General features: G+C 48.9%; 1 protein-coding gene across 1 annotated transcript in view; it reads right to left on the reverse strand.

Annotated features, from left to right (window-relative positions):
- The window catches only part of GIGYF2 (GRB10 interacting GYF protein 2), a 1,722,773-nt gene that overhangs the window by 698,437 nt on the left and 1,000,852 nt on the right, over positions 1 to 23,484 (reverse strand). Inside the window, exons 13-14 of the mRNA XM_086942529.1 lie at positions 21,467 to 21,663; positions 20,603 to 20,762 (exon numbers count right to left, since the gene is read on the reverse strand). Of these exons, the coding sequence (XP_086798655.1) occupies positions 20,603 to 20,762; positions 21,467 to 21,663 (357 nt within the window). The remainder of the gene's footprint in view (positions 1 to 20,602; positions 20,763 to 21,466; positions 21,664 to 23,484) is intronic.

A 23,484-nucleotide genomic window follows, 5' to 3' on the forward strand; every position in this document is an offset into this window, starting at 1 on the left:
CCTTCCTATTCCTGTGTCCCTGTTATGCAAATATCTATATTAACTTACATGATGTGGAAGTCTGTAGGATTAAATGCAGGTGAGGAAGACCACAGGGAAGTCTTATGTTAAAGGGAAATCAGTTAGTTACAACAATATGAAAATATATAAATGTCCAAAGGTAGTGGGATATTCACTCCGGGCTACCGTCAGGCGGACCAAGTAAGCATGCTCCCTGGACGTGTGATAAAGTAAAATGTTGCTCCTGCTGCGCATCGTCTGGCACGCGTAGATCATATGTACCGGTGCTAGTATGGATTTTTCTAACTTTAAAGGAACAGAGACTACCGAGACCCACATATAATGGCCTCTAGGGGCTCACTGCCCCATGTGGAACCACAATAACTACAATATTTGGAACCATGGACATATTTATGATGAACAAGTAACATACATCCAACAAAACTTTCACATGCCTACAAACCCACCACAAATAAACAAAGCTACCACATGCACACAATCAACCAACATGCACGCAAACTACCCACATTCACAACAAAACTCAGTTCGCTTTACAAGCCGCCCACATACCCACTAAACAATCACACCCCATCTTCACAAACAATACTGGCACATCAACAAATCTTCGCAAAAATCCTACAAAGGCACACAAACCACCCGCTGGCACAACAACCATTTACATGCCCAAACCACTCGCAATACAGAGAACCAACTAGATGCACAAAAAACAGCCACATACACTAAAGTTTTGAGATGAAGCACACATCCGTGCATGCACACAAACCATCGACACAAACGTTCATATGCTCACAAACCGTCCATATGCACATGAACCTACTACGCACAAGCGTCGTAAATCAGAAATGCACACGTGCCATTCAAAAGCACACAGCAACATACATCTAAAGAGCAAACTGAGAAATAAAGTATCCTTGTGTACAGAATTCACCCATGTCTTCACAAACTGTTCGTGTACACAAGCCCCCCGCATATAGCACAAGAAACACAATCATACACGCAACCACATGCATACAAAGAAACTAGACTGTGCACAAACTACAAGACAGGGCAGATTTGATAAAGTAAAATATTAACTTATTATATAACAAGAATACAGGTTTCGACAAATGATGAATGGATGGATGTATTTATTGATTTGGGATGGATGAGTTGGTGCATGGACAACGATAATGGATGGATGGATTATTGTCCAACGAGTAGAAACCACAAAGTCTCAGAGAAGCAAAAGTGTCCAAAACGGGTTGGGTGTGCTCGACTGTAGGATAACCACTATTTAAACCAGCACCATTTAGTCTAATTGTAAGTATACATATGATAAGTGAATACCCTAAAAATGGCATAGGTACCAACTCACAAACAAATCGAACACTCTTTGCTAGATGGAAAGTGGTAAAGACATCACAAAAATCTCACCGCGTTAATGGTGGGCCTGGTTACATTTACTCGATGAATTGTTTATAAAAGTGTGCAAAAAATCCCACTTGTGCTTTCCATTGGTTCACATGCACAATTAGTGGGGATGATGTGATTACTGTAAATTATTAACTGCCATTGCATACTTTCTGCAAATTATGGTCTAATAAACAATGGGTTTATGAAAACAAACCCTGCCGCTGAATTATTTCCACGCTAAAAATTGGCAGAGGCTGCAGTGCATTTTGTTTGACAAACCGGAATGTATAACTGGGGTATTGTGTCACTCACGTGCTGCTGAAGGTCGACACATAGCCTACTTCTCCCACAAGTCCTTCATTGTGCTCTCTATAGAGAGAATGTTTCTCCTGTCTCGAGTGAAATCATTGCTGCGACCTTGGTGGTGCGCTTCAGGCATTGGCGAGGCAAGGAAGCGCTTTTTGAAAAAATAAACACGGAATCGAAACCAGTGGTGTGCGCGCACCACAGAGGAGCAGGGGCGAAGGAGCCGGTTGTCTGTGCCGCGCTGATGCGCGTAACAGACAGCAACGGGAATGGGTGGCGCAAAGGCGGGACATGTGCCAGCCTTTGCCCAATTGCGTGCTGACCTTTTTTAAAAAAGCACGCAAAAGCCAATTGCAGCCGGCAAAAAAAAAAAAGCACACCCACGAGCGTTGGGTCAGCTTTCTGAAGTCCGTACAGGAGGTCTCTTGCAGCGCAAGCAATGCTACGCAGTGCAACACTAGGCACAAGACCTAAAAAGGCTCAGGAGAGGTTGTGGGCAGCAAGCAATCCTACATTAAAAGAAGCCATTACTATTGCTAGGATGTCAGAGGAGTCAGAAAAGTGTATGTGAGAAATGAGTCATCCAACAAGACAAAGGTTTGGGAGTAGCTACTTTACAGAGAGTTGGAGGGTGTGAATGTGGTACACAGCAAGTATAGTAAAGGGGTGCTACTAGTGGAAAGTTCAATCCTGGGAAAATTTTTAACTTGCTTAGACAAAGAGGTTCAAGTCGAAATTTGTTATAGATGTGGCAGTACTTTTCATGTGGCGGATTCCAAAAATTGTTTTGCAATAGGTAAATGTCTTGATTGTGAAAAGAAAGGAAATGTTGCCCACATGTGCAAAGCGTAAGGGAAGAAAGTTACACTGGTGGAGGAAGAAGATGAAAATGAAGTCAAAGTCATGGTTATTAAGGGAGAAGAGAACGATTCCCATGGTTTACTTAACAGAATTCACCCCAAAGCTGATTTCTTGATCAATAGGCACACGCTGTCGCTCATGGTGGATACTGGGTCACTCTATACTATCATTCCAAAGTCTCTTTTTGACGTGTTCTGGAAAGGTGTTAACTTGATCCCTTCTGATATTGTCTTGAAGGGTTATCAAGGGACCAACATTGGTGCTCTGGGTTATAGGGAAACTATGATAACATTCCAGCCAGGTCCACTGATGGGAAGGTTTATGTTGCCGCGTAAGGTCCAGCCATTTTAGGGTGGCATCACCAGTACGATCTGAACATTAGAGTTAATCTGAGAGCTAAACAACAGGTTATGTACATCAATGACGACAGCAATCAAGGCACTTTAAGACGACATGACAACATTTTTAGCATGGCCTTGGGGGAGGAGGTTGGATTTCAACTCAAGATCAACTTGAGAAAGGATGCCATTGCCAGAAGAGTTCCTTTGGCTGCTAGGTCTCAAGGAAAGGCAATTATCAAACAAATGTTGGATGATAAGGTCACTGAAGTTGTGGAAGTGGCTGAATGGTTGTCTTCAGTCGTCACACAGAAACAGGATGGTTCTCTTCATTTCTGTGTGGACTTGAGGACCTTAAACAAGGCTGTCATCATGGGAAATTATCCTCTTCCAAACATCGAGATCATCTTAACTTAGGCTGGTGGTCGTGTTTTCTCTAAATTAGACTTGCGTAGTGCATACCATCAGATCACACGCCACCCGGATTCTAGGAAGTATACATCTTTTATTACAACTGAAGGCACTTTCCAGTTTAATAGACTTCTGTTTGACATTTTTGAACATATCGACGAGATTTTGAAGGGGATTGACCAGGTAGTATTTTTTCAAGATGTCATTTTAAAACATGCTCAAGGTGCGAAAGATCACAACATCATCTTAGATCAAGTCCTATTGAACAATGAAGAACAGAACGACCGGCCAGGGTCTAGCTCAACCAAGACACGTGTACCATCAATAATCATAGGTTGGTGCAAAACACTTCCCGCACCAGTCGTCCCAAGGTGCAAATCAAGTCAAAATGTTCATTGAAAGGTGGAAGGTGCACTCATTGAAATCAGACACAGGCTCATTTAGTCCAGTAAAATTACTTTCTTTATTCTGTTAATCCTTAACAAGAACGGCACACAGCCAATGCGTTTCGTTCCAAGAGGGAACTTTATCAGGGCTTTACATAAGGTGGACCAATAGGCGATGAGTTAAGTCCAAAAGAAGTACAAATGATAAGTTCCAAGAGGCACAGTATGCATTGTCAAATCAATAGTAGTAATCTATTCAGTCGATGCGAAAATCAGCCCAAAAGTGATTATGCAATCCACGTGCGGCTGCGACCCATCTCTGGGAGCGAAGCCAACTAAGGAAAGGCTTATTCCAAAAACTTTTTATTTTATTAGAATGTCGATATATATGCGAAGAACACTTATGTACTCCCGGTGATAATATACACAAGGAATAGGGAGCCGGGCGAGACGAGACGGATAGCAAGTATCACTCTTCGTGTAGAACGACGATTCCCGGCATGGTAGCTGGAAGATCTAGTCCTATCTCGTTTGACTAGAGCTGGCTTGACATTATGCAAAGACCAGGGTATTTTTGGGGTTGGTGAAGTTGACTATTTGGGTTATCGCATCACACAAGATAGCATCCAATCCAAGCATGATTTGGTCAGTGCTATTGTTAATGTAAAAGTACCAGATGACAGAGACAAATTGAGATCTTTCCGAAGTATGGTAGAATACTATGTAAAATTTGTTCAAGACTTTGCACACAAAGTAGAGGCTTTGAGAGAGTCATTGAGAAAGGGCAAGACAATTGCTTGGGGTGCTGAACAAGATAATTCCTTTAATATTGTCACACAAGTTACTACTTGTGTAACGATATATCTGTAAGAGACATTAGTTAGTGATAGATTCCTTAACTTAGAATAAATTCCTTACCTTAGAATATCCCCAGGCGTCAGACTGGATCCGGAAAGTTTTGCGTAGCAGTACCCTTGCGCGTCGGTAGGCGTCGTCTGCGTCTCCGCGTCCGTCGTCGGCGTCGTGGGCGCCGTGTTGACGTCGTCGGAGTACTTAGACGCCGCCTCCGCGTGCTGACGTCAGTTCTTAGCCACAGCTTTTCCGCGCCAGAAGCGCAGAGCCATGACAAAAACCGACACTGGTGCCAAGAAACTAGGGCCCTGAAAGGGGATGACCTTAACCCTAGATATCGGTTCGCAGAACGGGGAGGATGGGTGGGTCGGTAAGGAATCTATCACTAACTAATGTCTCTTACAGATATATCGTTACACAAGTAGTAACTTGTGCATCTGAAAGAGACACGTTAGTGATAGATTCCTTACCTTAGAATAGATACCCCAGCAATACCATCCCCGTGGTGGTGGGTCTGCGAACCAATATTTACACCAGAAAGTCCTGGAGAACGGAGCGGCCAAAGTAGCCGTCTCTCCGGACTTGACTATCCAGGCAGTAGTGCTTAGCAAACGTGTGCAACGAGGCCCACGTAGCTGCCTGGCAAATGTCCTGCAAGGGCACACCTCGGCCCAAGGCAGTTGTAGTGGCCGTGGCTCGAGTGGAATGAGCCCGCAGCCCAACAGGTGGTTCCTTCTTAGCCAAGGAGTAACACGCCTGGATGCACATGATAATCCATCGAGAAATGGTCCTCTTGTGCCCCGTTTCCCTTTCTTAGCGCCCGCGTACCCAACAAAGAGCTGATCATCCACCCGGAACTGGCGTGTGCGATCCAGATAGAACGAGAGCGCGCGTTTTGGGTCCAGACGGTGGAGCCCCTCCTCCTCTCTCGAGGGGTGCAGAGGCGGAAAGAAGGTGGGCAATGTGATGGACTGCCCAATGTGGAAGGCCGTGACCACCTTTGGCAAGAAGGAGGGCCTAGTCCTCAAAACAACCTTGTCCGGATGGACTGAAAGGAAAGGAGGCTTACAAGAGAGGGCCTGGAGCTCACTCACTCTCCTGGCAGAGGTGATGGCTACCAGGAAGGCAGTCTTCAAAGAAAGAAGGCGAAGCGGACAGTTATGAAGTGGCTCAAAGGGAGCGCACATCAGAAAGGTCAGAACCAGGTTCAAGTCCCACTGAGGCATCACGAAAGGAACAGGAGGAAAGGTATGAGTGATGCCCTTCAGAAATCTGTTAACTATGGGGGACTTGAACAAAGAAGGTTGGTCAGGCAGCCTCAGAAAGGCTGAAAGAGCCGAAAGATAGCCCTTGATAGTGCCCAGAGCAGAGCCCTGCTGGGCAAGAGAAAGAAGGAAGAGAAGAATCTCAGAGAGAGGGTCATTGAGAGGATCCACAGCCTTTGCTGTGCACCATGCCACAAATTTGTTCCACCTGCAGGCGTATACCATTTTTGTGGAGGGACGCCTGGCTGCCAGAATGATGTTGCAAACTTCAGGAGGCAAGTCAAATGGCCTCAACTGTTGCCGCTCAATCTCCATGCATGGAGGTGGAGACTGGACAGGTTCGGGTGGAGGACCGTCCCCTGCTGCTGCGACAGAAGGTCCTCCCGAAGAGGCAGACGAACCGGGGGATCGACTGACATACTGAGTAGCTCGGGATACCAGTACCTTCGTGCCCAGTCCGGAGCCACAAGGATGACTTGTGCTCGGTCGCGCTTGATCTTCTTCAGCACTCTGGGCAGAAGAGGTATAGGCGGAAAGGCGTACAACAGACCGCAGCTCCACTCGCGACGAAAAGCGTCGCCGAGCGAGTGCCGCCTTGGAAATTCCAACGCGCAGAACTGATGACATTGCGCGTTCTCTTCGGTGGCGAATAGATCTAACCAAGGCTCTCCCCAACGCAGAAAGAGGCCTTGCGCCACGTCCGAGTTCAGACGCCATTCGTGATCCATCGAGCACCGACGGCTGAGTTCGTCCACCCTGGCGTTCAGAGAACCTGCCAGGTGTTGAACCACCAGAGTCACGCCCTGATGTTCCAGCCATTGCCAGAGGCGCAGGGCCTCCTGGCATAGGGTCCACGACCCCACCCCGCCTTGTTTGTTGCAGTACCACATGGCGGTGGTGTTGTCCGTGAACACCTGCACTGCACTCCCTCGGACAGACGGGAGGAATGCTTTCAGTGCCAGACGAATCGCCCGCAGCTCCAACAGATTGATATGGAGCCGGGACTCCGCCGGAGACCAGAGTCCTCTGATCTCCGCCTCTCCCAAGTGGCCACCCCAGCCCTGGAGGGACGCGTCCGTCACAACTACGTGCTCCGGTTGGGGAAGGGAGAGGGATCTGCCGTTGACCCAATCGCGGTCCGTGAGCCACCACTGCAGCTGTCTCGCAGTGCCCTCCGAGATCAGGACATGGTCGGAAAGGTTGCCCCGGTGCTGGGCCCACTGAAACTTCAGGTCCCACTGCAGAGCCCGCATCCGCCACCGTGCGTGATGCACCAGAAGGATGCAGGAGGCCATCAGCCCCAGAAGCCGCAGCGTCAGCCTGACCGAAATCCGGGATAACGGCCTGAAGATCGGAATCAGGGCCTGAATATCCCGGACTCGCTGTTCGGGCGGGTAAACCCGAAACTGCGCCGAGTCGAGAACCGCTCCGATGAAAAGGAGCTTCTGAGAGGGGCACAGGTGTGACTTCGGCACATTGATGGAAAATCCCAGCCTGTGCAGGAGATCCGCCGTAGTCTGGAGGTGGTTGACGACTGCCTGGGGCGAGCCCGCCTTCAACAACCAGTCGTCTAGGTAGGGGAAGACTGAAACCGCTAACCTGCGCAGGTGAGCTGCGACCACCGCCATCACCTTCGTGAACACCCGTGGGGCGCTGGTAAGGCCGAAGGGGAGCACGGTAAACTGAAAGTGCTCGAGGCCTACCGTGAACCGCAGGTAGCGCCTGCGGGCCGGCAGGACGGGGATGTGGAAATACGCATCCTGCAAGTCCAACGCTACCATCCAGTCTCCTGGGTCTAGGGCAGCTAAGACCTGAGCCAGTGTCAGCATTTTGAACTTCTCCTTCCGGAGGAAGCCGTTGACGTTCCTCAGATCCAAGATAGGGCGTAGGCCCCCTTTGCTCTTCTTGGGTACCAGGAAGTAGTGGGAGTAGCAACCACGACCTACTTCTGGCCCAGGAACGCGCTCGATGGCCCCCTTGGCCAAGAGGGCCGAAACTTCCTCCTGCAGGAGCCGCAAATGATCCCCCGATACGCGGTGGTGTTGCGGTGGCATGGCTTGAGGGGTCGTCTTGAAGGGGAGGGAGTAGCCCCTTCGGACGATCTGCAGCACCCACCTGTCCGAAGTGACTGTGCGCCAGTGAGAGTGGTGATGGCGAACCCTGCCCCCCCACTGGCGTCACATGGGCCGAAAAGCACGGACTAGGAGGGTTTAGAGGCGGATGCTGCGGGGCAGGTGTGGACTGGCTCCGCTTGCCTCCCCGACCGCCTCCACGGCGGTTTCCACGGCCGCCGCCGCGCTGGACGACAGTTTGCGGCGATTGGCTGGCGGCACGTGTGGGGACGCCCCTTCCTTGGCCACGAAAGGAGCGAAAAGCAGCCACTTGCTGGCGCGGGGCCGAGAGGCCCAAGGACTTGGCCGTAGCCCTGGAGTCCTTAAAGCGCTCAAGCGCGTGGTCTACCTTGTCGCCAAAGAGGCGACGGCCATCGAACGGCATGTCCATGAGGGTATTCTGGACATCAGCCGAAAAGTTGGCGGATCTGAGCCAGGCGTGGCGTCGAATCGCCACCGTCGTAGCCATCGCTCTGCCCAGCGAATCAGTTGTGTCCAGTCCGCACCTGATCGAATATTTCGCTGCGTCCCGGCCCTCCACCAGGGCTTGGCCGAGTTTGGCCCGTACCTCCAACGGACACTCTGGCAGCAATTCCGCCACCGTTTCCCATATAGAATGGGTGTAACGGCCCAAGAGGCATGCGGTCTTGGAAGACCGCAGTCCACAGCTAAGGGACGAGAAGACCTTCTTGCCAAAGGCCTCGTACCTCTTGGATTCCCGATCAGGGGGAGCCGACGGGAAGGCGGTCTGGGAGTTAGAGGCCTGGATAACCAGACTCTCGGGGGTGGGGTGGGTGGACAGGAAACATGGGTCGCCCGGAGCCAGGCGGTGGCGTCTGGCCACGTTCCTATCTACAGGCGAACCTGTAGCGGGCCTGGACCAAGTGCCCAAAAGAACGTCCGACAAGGCCTCATTAAACAGCAGCATAGGCTCCATGGAGCTTGACTGCGGCTTAAGGACCTCAGTGAGGAGGTTAGTCCTCACGGCCGCGACGGGGAGCTCAAGGCCCAATGCCTTAGCAGCCCTCATCAACACCACACTATATGTCGCGCCCTCCTCCGAAGCCACGGAAGGAGGAGAGACGAATCCAGGGTCTGGAGAGGTGTCCAGGCCACTGGCCTCCCCAAGGTCTCCTGTCCAGTCCATGCTAGACTGACATTCCCTTGTCAGAGGGTCCTCAGACCCCTCCCAATCCTCCTCGTCCCCCATCTCCTGAGACTCAGGGTCGTTAGTGAATGAGGATGGTTCATAGGGATAGAAATCCCCGAACGGCGTCGGGATCGGCGCCGACGGGCGCCGTCCTGACGTCGGGACCCATAGAGAGGAGGTATTGGGGACGGCGTCGGCCGGGACCGACGCCGGAGGGGACACCACACGGACCGACCCCGGGGGGGGGGTCGTAAGGTCCACCGGGGACGTTCCATCGCCCGACGAGGGTCGAACGGCACCCTGCGGCGTCGGACCCAATGGCACCGACGACGCCGGGACCGCCGAACCCTGCGACGCCGAGCCCGAGGGCAGCGGAGGCGTCGGGATCGTGGAGCCCTGCGGCGCCGGCGTCGAAGACGCCGGCGGCGTCGAGGCCGAAGCACCTGACGGCGTCGGGGTGGAACCCGACCCACTAGGGCCCCCAGACGGGTTCGCTGGGCCCGAAGGCGCCGCGGAACCCGTCGGAGAAGAAAGGGACCTCATGGCCATGAGGAAGCGCTCTATCTCCTCCGGCGTCGCGTTCAGCCCAGGGGCCGGGGGGTATGGAGCCGAACGCGGCGCCCGCGACTCCTGAGGAGCCGCGTGGGCGGTGTCACCCGAACCCCCGGCCGCATCGCGTGAGAGTCGGGGGGAGTCGGAAGAGCGATGATGTCTCTTCGACTTCTTATGCTTCTTACCTGACAACTTGGACCCGGAGGAGTGGCGCCGACTCCCGGAGCTGTGACGGCTCCGCCCCCACGACCTGTCCCTCGACCTCCCGTGGGACCGGGACCGGGACCTCACACGGCGCGGGGCCGACTGGCGGATCTCGAGTCGCCTGCGGGACCGCTCCCGCCTGGCCTTCCTCGAGAGGGCCCGACAGTCGGAGCAGGCCTCGTCGTCATGGTCGACGCCCAAACACGTCAGACACAGTCGGTGCGGATCCGTAACCGACATGAGTCGCTCGCAACCGCCGCTGTGCTTGAAGCCGGGCATCCCTAACGGCACCGTCGGAGTCGTGAAGACTTCGAAAGAGATCAAAAGATCCAAAAAGTTAGTCAAAAAATGACTAGGGAACTGCTTTTTCCAGATCTGCGCTGGCTGGCGCGGAAAAAAGAAGAACTGACGTCAGCACGCGGAGGCGGCGTCTAAGTACTCCGACGACGTCATCACGGCCGCCCACGACGCCGACGACGGACGCGGAGCCGCAGACGACGCCTACCGACGCGCAAGGGTACTGCTACGCAAAACTTTCCAGATCCAGTCTGACGCCTGGGGATATTCTAAGGTAAGGAATCTATTCTAAGGTAAGGAATCTATCACTAACGTGTCTCTTTCAGATAAGGAGAGCATTGTTAATGCTAATGGGTTGCCCACTATTTTGAAGGTCACGCCAGTTCCGTAGGTCTTGGTGCAGTATTAGATCTGAAACACGATGGACAAGAGAGAACTGTAGCTTTCACTTCGCGTTCTTTGACCGACACAGAAAGGAACTACTCAGTCATAGAGTAGGAAGCATTAGCCTTTGCCTGGGCTACTAGACACTTCAGGGAATTCTTATGGGGTGTCACCTTTACACTGCGTACTGATCACAAACCACTGTGAAAGGTGTTGGGTCATGATGGCACAAGGAATTGCTCTGGCAGGTTAGCTCGCTTGGTGGTTAGATTACAGACTTTCAAGTGTAGAGTGGAACATGTTCCAGATTGGCGTAATAGTGTAGCTGACTTTTTCTAGATTACCACTTTACCAGATACTAAAGTGGTTGTGTCTGCTTTATGTACTGAAGAAATTGTGGCTACCTTGAAAGAGGTCACCGAGGATGTTGGAAAGGCAATTTCTAGCCGGTCATACCTGCCCAGGATGGCCAAAGAATTAGCAGCCTGGACTGTGGTAGCTGCCATCGTTGAAACTAGTTTCCCAATGGCATCCAGGCGCCTGCCATCTCTGTCCGGTGGGGCTACAACTGGAGATGAAGGGTTTCTAGCTCTCTTTTGCGCCGCCTGGATGATAACTGAGTCCAGTTTCGGTTGTCCTATAAGGCACAGAGGTGACTTTCCAGGAGCCTTGTACTTTTTCTCAATGCGTAGCAATACCGGAGGAATGGATGCTGGAGTAGACATTACCTTTACACCCTCCTTCCAGATAAAGTCAATGATTGGTATGGATTTGGTTTATTTTCTAGGCTGGTCTTTAAAATCGTAAAGAAAACATTCTTGCTCTGTTTGTTCCATATCAATATGGAAACGCTTTGTAGCCCGTTCCATCAAGAGGTGGAAACCACCCACTTATACTGGTGGTGAGTCCGAGGTAGCCTGAGGTGATGGAGAGGGAGTTTGCACCTGATATTCATCCCACTCCGACCTATCATCCACTTCGCTTTCCTATCTCTGGTCATCTTCATCTGAAAGCTGTTGATCCTCAGGCTGAGTGAACGGCCGAGGTGGAGGAGACTTTAGCGGTCGAACATTTGGTATAGGTGCTTCCGTAGCAGGAGTAGTAGGCACCGAACCCGTAGATTCTGATGGTGGGAACCGTTTGTAGTAGTCATCCAACATGTATTGGAGGTTGGTGAGCAATGCGATGCGATGGGCACCTTCGTGGCAGGGAGATCTGTTACAGGGGACAGCCTATGTTCAGGTGATTGCTGCTCATCCTGTTCGTCGTCTTGGTACTTGATATTTAACTCGGACGGACTAGTTGCTGTACCAAAAGGTTTCCCCAATGTCTGACTCTTCTTCGCTGTGCTCAGAATCCAGAAATTAATCAGGCACCTGCAGAGGTATCTTTTGTGGAGAAATATGCAGGGGCGAGAGCTCCACAGTCGACTCACGACTCTGAAGCAAAGATTGTTTGGGTGTCAGAAAAACTGTAGATGAGCAGACCTGTAATGCGGTGCAAGAGGATAGTTGCGGCGTCGACGTTGGTACCACTGAAGGATTCGTTACAGTGGATTTAGCTGTAGACTAGGTCGTCGTCGACGTGGACAATAAAGGGTCCGTTGACGGTGTTGGTGTCGTCGGCGATATAGACTTCGTCGATGGGACGGACTTCGTCGACGGGACGGACTTCGTCGACGGGACGGACTTCGTCGACGGGACGGACTTCGTCGACGGGACGGACGTCGTCGACGGGACGGACGTCGTCGACGATGGAATAGTCGTCAACGGAGTGGAGCACGCCGACGAGCCTGCCGACGGTACCTTCTTCGTCAATGGAAGAGAAGGCGCCGACGAAGATTTCGTCGACACTCTCGTCGACGGGATCTTCTTCAGATGAGTCGAAGACAACGCGCCGACGACGGCAGAAGACAGCTGCGCCGTCGAGAGAGGTCTGACAGAAACATAGACCATTGTAGGCTGGGGAGTTGAAAATGTTACCGTCGACGTAGATGAAGCGTCGATGGAGATCCTCGTCGACGGAGGAGTTGTAGATGGCGCCGTCGACGACAGTGGAGGACTCTGAGGCAAATTCTTCTCAGAAGTCAGAGGCAATTTCCTGGAAGATTTTTTAGGGGGTGTAGATGGTCCCTCCTTCTCCTTGACTGGGGGAGTAACCTTGCTAGTAGAAAGCTTGTCAGACCCCTTAGATGGCAGACGTTTCTTAGCCACCTTAGCCTCAGGAGACGTTAACCCCTCAGTCGCAGGCCTCTTCTTAGAGGTTGTAGTAGAACCAGAGGCAATACTGCCTACCTCAGACAAAGAATTATCAGAATTCTTGAGCCTTTGTAGCCACAAAAGCAGGCGACCCTCTCTATCCCCAAGGGTCTTTTGAGGGAAGGTGCTACAAATTTTACAGTCCTTGACCTGATGATCAGGATAAAGGCAGTATATGCACTTTTTGTGGGGATCCTCTTTAAAAAGCCGGAGCTTACCACAAGAGTCACAAGCTCTAGATAAAGATTTCTTAGAAGACATTCTTGAAAAGAAGAATCCAAACTGGAATAAGAGAAGAAAACTGAGCAGAGCTCAGGGAGACTCCCTTCACATGACGTGCGGTAGAATATCTGAGAGCCTGAGCCTCTAGGGAGAACCTTCTGTTGGGTGCTGTCGCCTGATTGGCTGTAGTTTGGACTATACAAAATGACTAGGATAGACTTGAGTATGGAAGTTTTTTCTCCTGTAGCTTTGGCTATTTTACTTCCTGGTTGGGAATTACTGTTTTTTTTCCTATGTTATTATGGCATTTTATTGCTTTTTTATGTACCGTGGGACTCCCACTCCGACAACGGGGAATGATTCAGGCATGTGAATCTATGAAAGACACCCCTAATAATGGAGAGCTGCCCTCTCCTTTCCGACCTCTCTCTCAGATAATGGCTATGCATAGTAGTCAGTGGGAATGGACCGGCCTCTCCTTTCAGACCTCTGTCTCAGATGATGGATGTGCGTACTAAGGTGTGTGGATTAAGCGAACTCTCCTTCTGATTGGTGTGCATAGTACTGAGTGCGGGGAGGAACTGCCCTCTCCTAGAAGATCTCTTTCTGAGATGACAGGTGTGCATAGTAGTGAAGGGAAAGGGACAGCCCTCTTCTTCCAGACCCCTCCCTCAGATGACGGGTGTGCGTGGTAGGTTGTATAGAGAGATACTAGACTCTCCACTGAGACCTCTCTCACAGATGATTAGTGTGTGACGCAGTGTGTGTGGATGGACTGGCCTTTCCTCTCAGGGCTGTTTCAGATGACACGTGTGTGGAGAATAACAGGTCTCTCCTGTCAGGCCTCTCTCTCAGATGACGGGTGTGCGTAGTAGTGTATGTGGAGAGAGACTGACCTCTCTGCTCAAATCACTCTCTCACAGATGAAGGGAGTGTATACTAGTGAGTGGAGAGGGACTGTCCTCCCTGCTAACACCACTCTCTGATAACAGGGTTGCATAGTAGGGTGTGGGACGAGACTGTACTCTAATCAACTCTTACCAATTCAATGGGCATAAATAGTAGACTGTGATAAACACCATCTCCAGTAATACTCCTTCCTACAGTAGAAAACGTGCATACTACAGTGCATTCAAATATCACCTACTCATTTATATTCGTCACGATCCTGTGAGTCTGGATAGATTGATACATAAAATATATAAGAATTAACCACTTACTCATCACAGCATTTATCTCTTACACACTTCCTTTAAAAAACAAGAATCACAATATGCATTCCTACTAACAGTGTATTGAGAACTCATCTACTCCTTTGTACTATTCACTATTCTGCAAGAGTTTGGCTCAATTATGAAAATGAGTTAAAAACAATAACATTCATTTTCTTCACAGTAATTTTCCCTTAGACATGCCTGCTGCTCTCTTATATAGCTTTTTTTTTACTTCATTTCCACAACACCTCCAATGTTTCACTCTTAATGTCTCAAAAACTATTGAACTTATTAAAACCAAATCACAACAAGCATTGGCATAGCCAATAGGTCCCGCTTTTGGGATATTCTAAGTATTTAGTTATGCAGCACAATATCCTTGGTGCAACAACATCAACTGTTGCGTGGCTAAACACTTATAAGGTCCCAAAGGCGAGACCTATCGGCTAGGCCAATGGTTATTTTTTGTTCTTGGGGGAACCGGGCTAGTGCCAGGAGGGTCAAGGGTGAGTGCCAGGGAGGGGAAGGGTGAGTGCCGAGAAGGGGAAGTATGAGTGCCAGGGGTAAGTGGTAGCTGCCAGGCCACGGAGGTGAAGGTTGAGTGCCAGGTCAGGGGGATGAAGGGTGAGTGCCAGGGAGACAAAGGTCGAGTGCCATGGAGGTGAGACGTAAGACTTTGAAGCCTGCCTTTTGGGGCGAACACCACAGTGGCTTCCTGCAGGAAGGAGGTGGCACCTCCCAGGCGTGCAATCCCTCATTGTTCTCCTTCCTGGGAGTCGTTAACACGTCTCTCCAGGAAGGTAGAAAACTGTCTTGTGAAGTAGGCTGTGTGTGCCTGGGAAGGCACAGAAAGTTTTAACGGCAACACAGTGGCAGCTTAGCTAAAGCTGCATACTTCAATGAGGTACATTAATATAGACCTGAGATACAAGTCGGGCTTAATGTAATGAGTTGCTTAATACCTTGGTATGCCCACTTTGGTGGCAGAAGTTAGCAAAGCTAAGGGGTCAGCGTGTAATCCTATACTCGCCAATTGGGACACAAAGTGTTCCCACAGTAAAAACTGTTTTACTGTCAGGACATGTACTGTTCATGTCCTACCGTGTGTCACATTTTGCACCCTGCCTAAGAGCTTGGTAGGCCTGCCAGAGATAACTTACAGACATTGCTTTCAATGGCAGTCAGGCTAGCAGTGTACAACTGCTCTACCAGTATGAACTGGCGGACTGGGGGATGAATCTTCCTTGGGGGATCTTCAGGGTGGGACAATCAGTGCTGAATGCCGAGGGGTACCCGTCTAACTTAACCAGCAGCATCTGTCAGAAAACCTGGGGATGAACATACAAAAACAGGCATTTCCTTGTATGTATGAATTTGGTCTATACTAGGGATAAAAAGAAAAAACACTGGACGGTGCAGCTCAGTTGTTGGCTCTGGGTACCATGGGTTCTTGGAAAACCTACAAACCATATATATCCAGCAACAATAAGCTTCCAGTGGACATAATGGTATAATGATTGCTCTTGTAAATGGGCCATTGTGAGAATAAGTTGCAGATGAAAAAGTTGGTCACAAAGGGCTGTTTAATCCTACTCAATTTCAATATTTATTTATTTCAACAGTTAAGTTTCTTTGGGAAAACCTTAAGGGATCTACACATATGAACACTTGATGAATACTTCAGAAATCCGGATCACCCATGGGTTTCACACTGGTTTCCACTACAAACCGGAAGTAGATTGAGAGTACAAAAAATAGGCTACCTCTTTGAAAAATGCCAAAAATGTTGGTAAAAAAAATATTTTTTTTATTCAGCATGTCCCTGAAAGTTGGAAAGATGCTGACTTTAGCACGCAAAGCGTTAGTTGATGCCAGTTTTAGGGGAGAAAAAACAGACTTATGGAGAGCACTTTTCCCCTATTTTTCCCCCAAAAACTCAAAATTTATCTATTTGCATATTTTCTCGGACGCCTCCAGGGGAATCAACAAACCCTGTGTGGCTTTAGAATCCCTAGGATGCTAGCAAAAAGGACGCAAATTTGGCGTGGATACCTTATGTGTAAAAAAAAGTTATGCAGCCCTAAGAGCAAACTACCCCAAATAGCCTAAAAAGGGCTCAGCATTGGGAAGAGGTCAATGGGTTAAAGGAATGAGTACAGACATGGCAATTTGCATGAGGCTACATTTAAAGCTGTGAACACTTATACAACATGCAAGCATCACAGGAAGCCATACGTCTTCAAGAATCATTTTTTATGTGCATATTGAAACTACTCTGAGTACCAGGAGGATGATTACCCGATGCTTCCAAAGTTGTACAGGCATTGTGAGAAGGTGGCCTGATATGCAGTGCTCACTATTCTAGTGAACACTATGTATCAGTCCAGCAACCCTTATTGATGATTGGTTGTAAGTCAACCTTATAGACCAGCTATCCTAGTAGCGTGGATACGAGCAGTCTAAGGCTAAAGACTCGAGAGGGCGTGTTAAGCCAGCTGTTTACCACACATGTACCCCTTGAACACCCAGTGAAAGGACACCACACAAGTGTTATGAAAATAAACAGTTATTTATTAAGAATCACAACAGCCCTGTACTCTTTATGAGGACAGGGTACTAAGCACAAACCAAAACTCTCACAAAAATACTTAAGTTAGCACAGTATATACAAGTGCCCGAGGGGCACGGAAAACCATATACTTGAAAAGTGGAATGCGAAATTACTAGCAGGTAAGTACAGTACTAATAGCCTTTGGAATCGCTAGGACTTGACTATAGAATCGTTAGATTACTTCTAGGAGACCCAGGGGACTCGGGTGCAGAGTGTGCACTCTCACGCGTGATGCGGGACAAAGTCTATGGTAGCTAGGAATTGCAAAGTTAGTGTTCTCGGGCGAACCCGACCTGGTAGGAGGAAAACGAAAGTAGATTCTGACCCTTGGATAGTGAGGCTATGCTGGGGCACCGAAATGCCGAAGTTACCTAGCCCAGGGGCTGCAGCTGCATAGGACTCAAAAGACGTCGGGAATCCTCGTTGCCGGACCAGGAGCCTGGAAGAAAGAAGTTGCTGGCAGGCGACCAGTGGAGAAAGTCCGGTGGATCCAAGCCTGGATCGATGGAAGATGACACCTGAAAGCAGAGGGGACCAAGTTCGTGACTACTAGCCAGCAGTCAGTGGGCACCAGGAGGGCACCGGATGGTAGCCACCTCGACAAGGTGAGTGGGTGACGCTGTGCTCGGAGATCTCACGGACCAGGAGGCGTTGTCGGCGACCAGGATGGAGGAGCGAGCTGTCCCACGAAGATAGAAGCTGTCGGCGTCGCTGGACCCAGGATTGGGCAACAAAGCCTTGGCAAATTCAAGCCCACGCGGTGGACCTAAAATGGCGTCTGGAGTGGACCAGGAGGGTCCGGGGTGCCTCTCTTGAAGAAGGAAGCAAGGGCCAGTCTGGGGCATCCAGACCAGCAGCAGTGATGTCGTCGGGCGTCGTTCAGAAGGCCACAAGCCAGCCGGCTAGTAGCCAAACAACGCGGTGCACAGCAAACAGCAGAAGGGCCCCACGCAGATCGTGGAGATGCAGGGAGGCTGACCTTGGGTGCTGGAGCTGCGCAGGGTTGGGGCTTCTCGGACCCCAAAGCACTCACCCGTGGAGGACACGGTGGGCTTGTTGTAAAGATGTTGTGCAGTCTTGGCGATCGTCGGTCCCTCGAGGTCTCGTCGCACTCACGGTTCTCAGCTTTGCTGTAGAGGTGAGTAGAGGTCAGAGGTGCCAGGGAAGCCGGGTCTCGTCGAGCTGGGTCGTCGGATTCGTGATGAAGGACTTGCAGCAGACCGCAGTGTTCTTTAGGATGGTGCCTGCGGATGCAGGGTGACTACTCCTTAACCACAAGGGAGAATCTTGATGAAGAAATCTTGAAGTCCTTTCGCAGAAAGTCGTGTCTTGATTCCAAAGATGATCTAATTTGAACAGGGGGCCCGCTCCCATCTTTATACTAGAAAAGGGGGCTGACCCGGTGACTAGGTCCTGCCTATGGGTGGGACCAGGAGGGGGGTGGTTACACCCCTCTCCCCTGCCGGACTTCCCCAGGCCAGGGGCTGGTGTGCCCCTGGAACTGGTTCTGACTGGCCTATGCGTAGTGAGCACCGGGGTGCCACTCAGCAGTCACCTTCCTGAAAAGCCCTGCCTACCCAGGATACACAAAACCATGTCTGGGACGGTGCTAGCACCGCCCCTGACAGGAAACCCTTTGTCCAGGCTCCCCTCACTGGGAGGACTCCCAGCTGCAGGGGGTCAGACTCGTGTCTGTGGTGGCAGCATCCATTTTGTGGAGCTGAGGCTTTGCTTAACTTTAACCGGGGTTCACAGTTACATACATGTCGTGTCCCTCTAGAAGGGTGGAATGCTAACCCCGTCGCCAGAATTGGCGAGGGGTTAGTATTCCAATTCGTATGACACCTTACTCGACATGTTTTGATAAAGCAATACCAAAGTTAGCATTTAACCGCGAGGATTATAATGCACTTAAGAGTATATGGTATGCGATATCATGGAACAGCTATTAGGACTTGGTTCCGCAAGCTGCAGACAGGCTCAGCTCATGCCAGAGCACCATCTCACACGATTCCAAGCACTCTGCCTTCAGGATTGTCAAGGCCTGCCATAGGAGTGACTGATAGGAATCTGTGTGTCCATTTTAGGGTTAGGTATAGGTATACTACACCTACAGCAAAGGGTGATTACACGACTTTGCCCCAGCTGTCATGCAGCCAGTTGTGTCAAATTTAGGAGGCCAGCCAGGGGTGGCATAATACATGCTGCAGCCCCTGGCAGCCCTGAGTACACCTATGCCCTGAGTTACAGGGTCTGATAAGGTGGCCCAGTACCAATTGGAAATGTACCTAGGGTACATGGAATCCATTTTAAAGAGAGAGCAGTAGGCCTGGGGTCCTGATTGGCAGGGTCCCAGGTCGACTATGTCCAAAACCAGCTAAAACACAGGGCAAAAAGTTGGGGGCAACCATAGTCAGGAGGTACCTTCCTACAGGCATTAACAGAAAGCAAAAGTTAAAAATAAGGTCAATGCAGTTACGTGTTTTTTGTGTAAAGCAGAATTTGCATATTTCTTTGCATTTTGGTGCTTTGTGATCTCAAGGCAGTTTGATGCTTGCTGTAGCACTTTGGCCTGATGGAGCATGGCTGTTTCATTTGTAATTCTGCAGTGTGGGTAAATTTCTATTGGAGAATGACCACGTGTCCTTCCATAAAAGCGTTGTCAGGGCGTGTCACAATCCTTGTATTGTGATGTTTGGGGCTCTTCTGTTCTTGTCTGGAGTGTTGGATTCCTGCATGAATTTATGAAGGGTCCTGGGTCACTCTGCCATCTGTTTTTTTTTCTTTGTACAGAGACAGATCAGTGATCTTCTCTCACTCCTTCTCTTATTTTGGTCCCTTGGCCCCATGTTCTTGTATCTGATCTTTCCTGACCCACTGTTGTGCCATCATCTGTTATCATGACCCTGTGTCAGATACCCAAATGTCTTCCTGCATCCAGGTGTAATTTATCTTGGAAGTTCCCAAATCACAGTCTTCTTGATCATGGCTCCCTGCTGTGCTGACCCTGTTTCCAGATTACTTCCAATCACAGATACAATCATGTTATTTTCCTCAAGGAGGAGGAAGGGATGGATTAATGTCAAGCTGTAGGTAACAGAATAAAGTTATGCATAACAAGAGGAAAACATCAGATGAGCAAGAAGGCTCTGCTGTATGATAGCCAGGGATAAGCATGCATGCATTAGGAAAGGGATTTTTCTTTTCAGCATGGGATAACTGTCTATGAAAAGTGGCAGTAAGCTCAACTGTCTACAAAGGGGAAAGAATCAGTCAACTAATTAAGGGTAACTTACTAACTGTGACAAGTATAAGTCTGCTGACTGATCTGAGCAAAGGATAACATCAGCAGAGCATGGGATAGCTCTGCTGTGTGACAAATATGCAACTGCTCCAATGTATGCACACAATGTGCAAGCAGTCCTTGTGAGCATTGGACACAACATATATGTGAATACAGAGAAGATACAATGCCAGAGAACATATATGCTTTCTGTCCATCGCATACGCCCCCTTATGTGAAATAATATTGACACTCAGTGTGAATATTTACACTTTGTGGTTTCATGAAAAAGAAAACGAACCTTCAAGTCATAAATGTGATACTACCCTACATTCTCTTTGTTTTAAGAATCTTTTTACTGAGTTTTCAAAACGTAAGTAGGCAGTACAGTAAGAACCAATGGCAGGTTTAAGGCAGTTATTAATTGGGAACAAATCACATACAAGCCTGCAGTACCCTGGATTCTCAAACAGCAAGTACTTACCCTGGATAGCACCTTGGGGGTCCTTATAAAACCATCTTTGTTGGGTTTCTTGAGACTGAGGGAGGGAGGAACCTTTTGTTTGGTATTCCTTGAATTTTGCTGCTAGCCTCTCATCATCTAGCGCACTGTCCTGCAGATACGCCACCATCTTCTCAGCCTGCTACAGTAAAGAAACATGGAAATTAACCCTAAACCAGTGATGACCAAAATATGAAATAAGGCATTTGGAAACAATTAAACAGGGCAATCAAACTCAGAAGAAACTCTGGGCTTTGTATGTCATTGGGTAGATGTAGGACCCTAAAGGAATAGCACATCTCACATCTGCACTATATAGTGTCTAGAGGCCCAATATCCTCCAAGTAGGGTGGAAAGGACATCTGCTGTTAGCGGATTTTCATCATTTATTAAAATCTAAATAAGGCTCCAAGTCCAAAAACACAAATTAGATGTGCTAACAGAAACAAAAATTAATCACACTAGAAACCCTTGAAAGGTAGGAAGCAAACATTACCTTTAAAAATTCAAGGCACACATGACCAATACATGCGCTGATTCTATCATGGGCAGAAACATAGGTTTGTGAGTAATCTAGACAAAGTTTATAAGGACACTGATGTTAACACCGTGTTGACACCAAATTAACTATTAGGACAGTCAAGTATTTCATCCACTAACATGCATCTTGGTAATGGGCCTATAGGGGCAGGTTGTATGAAGAGTACCGAATAAGGTATGGAATTTACTGCACCCCACTTGAGCACACTTCCCTTGCTCTCCCACAGGTTGTTCCATCTCTACAACAGGAAGCTGGATAGCAAATGATTTGCCGCTGCATCGCTAGCTATCTCACACAAGTTTTACCTGCTCTAAGTGTTTAAGCCCATCATCTTCATCTGTTTCATTGGAAACATTCCCCATCCCAGGAGCGCCAGTCATGGGCATGTTGGATGGCTGGGGAGCAGCAGTTCGACTGGGTGCACGAGTTGAAAGAGGTGTTTTAGCAGCAGCTGCATCCGGGGGTCTGTGTGTCACAGGTTGGACAGCAGCAGGAACCACCTCTGCAATTTAAAGGAGGTTACTAACAACAAGTACCAAAGCAGTGAACTCACAAACCATTCAGAGCTAAATGAGAATGATGAAACATTAATCATAGCAACTCTGTAAACATGAAATGAAGTCAAATGCACTTGGTATTGGCGAGTGCCAGATTACCAGCTCTGTCAAAGTAACACAGCCCATAGGTGTTCCTCGCTCATTCATTTGGTGGAATTGCAAAGCTAATGTATACCTCCTGTGGAACATGAGACCACTAGAAAATCTTTTCCTATGCTCTCATTAACTGGCAATAAGAATAAGAACACAAACAAGTGAATTGAGGCAACGGAAAATAAAATACAAAAGGAAAATGTTACTTACCCTGTAAACATCGGTTCATAACTTGTATTGCAGCAGATTCACATGATATGCATACTCCTGCAATCTAGTGTTGGGTGTGGATATTTCAAAGTTTTTCTCAGAAGAAAGGCTTTTGAGTAACACGATGCACAACTCTACCCTTGGATGGCAATGTGCATGGGCATCAACTCCATGTTATTATTTATTGCAGAGCAGGTGAGATTAGTATGGCGTGGCGAGTGGAAGCAGAATGGTGCACAGGTGTATTGTGAAAGGCAGTTAGTTAATAAGGAAGCAATCTGCAAGTAGAGCAGCACACTTCGGGGGAGGACGGCGGTGGGTGAATGTGCGAACACAGCACCTCAGATGCTTACAATAAATAGATGCTTACATGGTAGGATATTTCAGTCTTAGCTTGTCTTGATTCAGATACACATAATCTGCAAAGACTGAAAAAGACGCCCCTTCAAGTGGCAGCTAACGTGTGGATGATTCTGATGTCTGATATAAAGTCCTCCTAACACCTGTTCTGCCAACCATTGCCTGTTGCTGAGCTAAGATACCCACAAAATAGTGTTTGGTGAAAGTGAACGGGGTTGACTAAGTGACTGTCTTACATGTGTCAGCTCAGAGGGTTCTTTTGGTTCTGTGCTATGAAGCTTTGATACCGTCTACTATCCACCTGGCCTTAGAAATAGGCTGGCCCTTGTTGGCTTGGCAAAGGCTACAAACTGTTCACCCTTGTGGAAGGGATTGGTCCTGTCTATGTAATACCTAAGAGCCTGCTTGACATCCAGGGTGAGAAGGGCTCTCTCTGCTAACTAGTCTGGTTTATTGAAAAAGATTGGGAGCTCAATCGTTTGAGGTGAAAGGGCGAAAACATTTTTGGGAGGGACTTTAGGGTTGGTTCGGAGCACCAACCTATCTTTTTTGATCAGAATGAAGAGTTCTTCTAGCATGAGTGCCTGCAGCTCACTGATGCATAAGATGTTATAGCTATGGGGAAGGCTACTTCCCGGAAATGGAAATATATTCGGCAAGGGTGCAGACGCTCAAAAGGGAGCCCATGAACCTGGTAAAAACCATACTGAGGTTTAAGGCTGGGGAACCTCTGGAAGGGATAATCTTTTGAGGCCCTCCATGAAGCCAATAACTACAGGGAGGCGGAAAAGGGAAGAGTGTTCCCTTTTATTCATGTAAGTGGCTTTAGCTGGAGCAGTATTGAAGTGTATACAAGGCCTGATCTGCCCGAATTTTGCAGATGGAGCAGGTAACAGATAATGTCCTTTACAGTTGGTTTAAAGGGGCGAGGAGAGGGGCGGGGTGCAGGTGTTTGGTGATGCAATAATTGAGAATTCTCTTACATTTTGCTGCTCAACAAGTTCATATGGTAGGCCTGCAGGACTTGTGTAAGATGTCCATGCACTTACTTAAGGAACAGGTAGTTGAACTCTAGGGCCTAGGGGGCTGAATTGAAGTGTCTG

Source organism: Lissotriton vulgaris, chromosome 11 (genome assembly GCF_964263255.1).
Source record: "Lissotriton vulgaris chromosome 11, aLisVul1.2, whole genome shotgun sequence".
NCBI classification, from domain to species: Eukaryota; Metazoa; Chordata; class Amphibia; order Caudata; family Salamandridae; genus Lissotriton; species Lissotriton vulgaris.